At 49.8% G+C, this 4757-nt stretch overlaps 1 protein-coding gene across 1 annotated transcript in view; it reads left to right on the top strand.

Annotated features, from left to right (window-relative positions):
• Positions 1-1061: 1061 nt before the first annotated feature.
• LGALSL (lectin, galactoside-binding-like) overlaps positions 1062-4757 on the top strand; it is a 9682-nt gene continuing 5986 nt past the window's right edge. The window contains exons 1-4 of the mRNA XM_006862962.1: positions 1062-1097; positions 1912-1983; positions 2129-2217; positions 3010-3187. Of these exons, the coding sequence (XP_006863024.1) occupies positions 1062-1097; positions 1912-1983; positions 2129-2217; positions 3010-3187 (375 nt within the window). The remainder of the gene's footprint in view (positions 1098-1911; positions 1984-2128; positions 2218-3009; positions 3188-4757) is intronic.

Raw genomic sequence — 4757 nt, 5'->3', positions numbered from 1 at the left:
TTTGTTTTGTTTTGTTTTGTTTTTTGGGGGGGGGTTGTTTTTAAAGAGCCTCTTTGAAGGCAGTCACTGTGTGTCTAGTTTAACGTGGGATAACTTGGCTAGACCCCTGCCCTGGAGAGCTTCCATGGATCATGTTTCAATATTCAGTATTCTGGTGACCTGCTGTTTATCTAGCTTGGGACAGAAAGAGTCTCACCCTGAGTCCTAGCTCTACCTCTTTCTTTGAATCAAAACATTTTGCATGCCTTGAGCCCTTTCACTAGGTATCTTTCAAACCCCGGTTAGCTAAATGGATCTTTCTTTCTACTTTGTTGGACTTCTCTGAAAGAAATCAGATCGTGTCTCCTGCTTCAGAATACAACACTCCTTCTACACACACCCCTCCCTCCCTCAACTTCAACTTCCCTGGCCTGAGAAGAAAGGTTAATAGTTAGGAGGCTGTCACAAGCACCTGTCACTAGCCAGGTCAGGCCCTCATTTCCCCAGCCCCTAGCCCCACCCACTACCCTGCCAGAGAGCGCCGACTGGGTCTCAGCCCTCTAGCACGTCGAACCTAGGCAGGCCCGTCCCTCTCGTCCCAGCCTCCAGCCACCGTCCAATGGCCGAGGGGCAGGGCAAGCTGAGCAAGCCACTGCAGCCCAGCCGGGTCCCCGCCCTGTTCCTAAGCCGGGGCCCGGTGGCCTTTAAATGCCGCCCAGAGCCGGCGCGGCACTACCTTTGCCACCTTCCTTCTACTGGCAGCAGCTGCAGCAGCAGCAACACTGCCCGCCAGACTCTGCAGCGGCGGCCAGGCTAGCAGCAACCACCTTCGACCTCTGGCTCACACCGCCTCCCCCTCTCTTCCTCCTCCCCCTCCCCCTCCTTCCTGGCCCAGCCTGCCGGGTCGGCGCCAGCCCCCGGGCGTGCGCGCGCGCGTGCCCGTCGGAGTGCGCGCTCCAGACAGCCTCAGACCCGCGCCCCCGCCCGGCTCAGGACCGCCCGGGATCCCTGCCCGCGCGCTGCGTCCCACGTCCCCCGCCGCCCGGCCGCCAGCCGAGCACCCCGCCACGCTGTGCAAGAAGATGGCGGGATCGGTGGCCGACAGTGATGCCGTAGTGGTGAGTGTGGCGGGGCACACGCGGGGCGCCCCCTCTCCGCGGTCCCGTGCGCCGCCGCCGCCTGCGGCAGCCAGGTTGAAACAGAGAAGATACTGCAGGCCCAGCCCGGCACCCTCCGCGTGGGAAGGCGTCCCCAGTACCTGTTAGCAGCAGCAGCCCTGCACGGCCGGTGTGAGGGCGGGAGGGGTTCCCCGGACCAGGAGGGTCACTTGGCCGTGGGGCAGAGGAGGGCGTGTTTAGGGCCGACGGCGGAGATAGGGGTGATCGGCAACCCATGGGTGCCGTGTTACTGCCGGCCAGGTGTGTGCGCGCTGCACGTGAGTGTGCGCGTGTGTGAGTGTGCCTGGGGCGCGCGACCCGCGTCCGCCCCCGACGGCCGGGGGATTCCCCCCTTGGAAATGGGTGTGCTCTGCAGCCTCCGGAGAGAAGTTGAGCGCGGTAGCTCCACTCCAGCCAAGTCCTGGAGAACAGGCCCGGGCGACGGCGGTTCCAGAAGAAGCTTTTGAGCCTGGAGAAGGGCCTGGCCCTCCTCCTCAGAAGCAGGACTCTGGCTCCCAGCTGGGCTACGACCTTGATAGTTGTCTGGATCTGGAGACTTTGGGGACCTTCAGAGGCTTAGATACCAGAGGGAAAAGGACTGCTTTTGTTCTGGAGGGGAAGTTATGTGGTTATTTAATTGACTCTGAGGAGGTGGCATCTGCAAACGATGCCTGTGTGTCTATGGAGGGCTGATGGATTCCTCTAGATTTATATAGGTTCTTCCCCACCCCCCAAAAAAAGCCTATAGAAAGCGAATATCTGCTTCTATTTTTAGAAACTAGACGATGGGCATTTAAACAACTCCTTGGGCTCTCCGGTTCAAGCGGACGTGTACTTCCCACGACTGGTAAATGATTTTGTTTTGTGCTGTCTCTGTCCTTTCGTTATTTCTTTTCCTTGAGATTTCTAATGGATCCAGCGCTCAGTCTCTGAGGACTTAGGTCTTCCTTAGCAAGCTGTTAAAGTTTCTTTTTCTCCTCTCATCTTTGCAGATAGTTCCATTTTGTGGACACATTAAAGGTGGCATGAGGCCAGGCAAGAAGGTGTTAGTGATGGGCATTGTAGACCTCAACCCAGAAAGGTAAGGCAGTCAGCACGATCAGGCACTTTGCCTGCTCTTCCTACTCCATTTGTGGCTTAGTGTTCCTCCACTTCCTCTCCTTGTGGATACTGTTGCTGGTTGGAAGTGCCAAGAAAGTACCATGTTCCCATGAAAAGAATGTGTATGAATCCCAGCCATCATTTCTCCAGACAGCTATTTATATCAGAGACCATAAAAATAGGTCTACATTTTCTCTCTGACCCTTAGGGAGGCCAAAGGATTTTTTTTTTTTTAATGGTTTTTTAAACATTGCTTGATGCTTAAAACTACCAATATAACATGTTAGCGTATTCAGAACCAAATTTTACAAGATATTATTCCCCTGGTTAATATCTGGGGCTAATTTTGAGAATTCAGAAATAGACTGAAATAAGTGGGCAGTTTGTTGTTGTGACGTGCCATCAAGTCGATTCCATCCCATAGTGACCCTGTATAAGGTTTCCGAGGAGTAACTGGTGAGCTTGAACCGCCAACATTGCAGTTCAAGCCAATTTTGCAGTCCAGTACATTAACCCACAGTGCCGTGGGCAGTTTAGGGTATTTAAAATGCTAAATTTTAGTTCATTTTCAACTCCTCCAAAGTTTTCTTCGAATCCCCTTTGAGGTAACAAAATAAATTGGTTTGAATTTCATCATACTTTTCAGCCTTAATCTTCAGTAACGTAAGCAGCAGCCTGTTAAAAGCAGCAAAATCCAGAGACGATGAAAATAAGAGAAAGCATGTCATTTAAAATAGCCAACCCTGAGTAAATGAGACTGTTTTTGTTTCAGCTTTGCAATCAGCTTGACCTGTGGTGACTCGGAAGATCCTCCTGCAGATGTGGCAATTGAACTCAAAGCTGTGTTCACAGACCGGCAGCTACTCAGAAATTCGTGTGTATCTGGGGAGAAGGGTGAAGAGCAGTCGGCAATCCCTTACTTTCCATTCATCCCAGACCAGCCATTCAGGGTGAGTATCTTGAGTGCTTCAGCACCAGAGACTGGCAGGATGAAGGTGTTCTACTTAATCTAGTGTGTGCCAAGAACGCTGTAAGCAGCCAGAATTTCTGCATGTCTAGGAAATTTGTCACTCAATGATGAAAGAAGGAGGAGGGAAAAAAAAGATAAGAGCTCTGCTTGTTATAAACTGCAGTACTTGGCTGTATTTATCTAATGCATTTAGTAAATGAACCGATATTAATATGTCTAGAATGTCAAGAATAAATTATTTTCTGTTTATTTTGTGTACCTAACGCAGTACTAGGCATATAGTGTTATTAAGTGCGCTTGAGTTGGCTCCAATTCACAGTGATTCTATTTACAACAGAACGGAACACTGCCTGATCCTGCGCCCTCCTCACTATGTTGTTTTGTTGGAGCCCCTTGTAGCAGCCACTGTGTCAATCCTTTTCATTAAGGGGGTCTTCCTTTTCTTTCACTGACCTCCAATTTAGCATGGCATAGAGTTGTTGTTGTTAAGTGCCATCTAGTTGGTTCCGACTGATAGCCACTCTAAATAGGATCACCAAGGAATGGCTGGTGAATTTGAACTGCCAGCCTTGTGGCTAGCAGTCCACTGCTTATCCAGCAGTGCCAGACCAGGACTCCAAAGCGTATTGTTGTTATTGTTATTGTTCAGTGCCATTAAGTCGGTTCCAACTCTTAGTGATCCTGAATTAGGGTTTCCCAAGAACAGCTGGTGAGTTAGAACTGCTGACCTTGTAGTTCAAACTGACCATGTGCTTATCCTATAGCGCCACACTAGGCATATAATAAATAAAGCTAACTAGCTAATCACATTGCCGTCAAGCAGATTCTGACCCATGGCAACACCAGGTATTAAAAAGTAGAACTTCTCTATAGTGTTTTCTTGCCTCTAATCTTTATGGAAGCCTATTGCCATGCCTTCCCCTTTCAGCACTGTTGTTGTTGTGAAGTACCATCGAGTTGGTTCCGAACCGTAGCTGCTCTGTATAGGATTTCCTAGGAGCAGCTGGTGAGCTTGAACCGCCAACCTTGCAGTTCAAACAGCTTTGCAGTCTTTTTCATTAACCCACAGCGCCATACCAGGACTCCTTAAAGCCTATAGCATCTAATATTCCCATGCAGTCTCCCATCCATGTAGTAACCAGGCCTGACTCTGCTTAGCTTCCAAGATCAGATGAGATCAGACTCATTCAGGGTGGTATGGCCATAGTGGACTCAAACCACCAACCTTTAGATGACTACTTGATTGCATACATTTGCACTTACTATATAGGGACCTAAGGAGCTTTACAGCCTCAGAAACCCTGTACAGGGTCGCTATGAGTTGGAACTGACTATACAGCACATAACTACCACCAAGGAGCTTTAAGCTGTAAATATTTTCAGCTTCAGAAACCCTCCATGGGAACCAACTCCATAGCACACCACCACCACATATAGGGACCTATATAATATATTGTTGCTGTTGAGGACCTTTGATTTGATTCTGACTCCTGGCAATTATGTAGGGTTTCCAAGGCTGTAAGTCTTTACGGGAGCAGAAAGCCTCATCT

Source organism: Chrysochloris asiatica, unplaced genomic scaffold, assembly GCF_000296735.1.
Source record: "Chrysochloris asiatica unplaced genomic scaffold, ChrAsi1.0 scaffold00052, whole genome shotgun sequence".
In the NCBI taxonomy this organism is placed as follows: Eukaryota; Metazoa; Chordata; class Mammalia; order Afrosoricida; family Chrysochloridae; genus Chrysochloris; species Chrysochloris asiatica.
The sequence above is the reverse complement of the archived record's forward strand: the minus strand, read 5'-3'. Positions and strand labels throughout refer to the sequence as shown.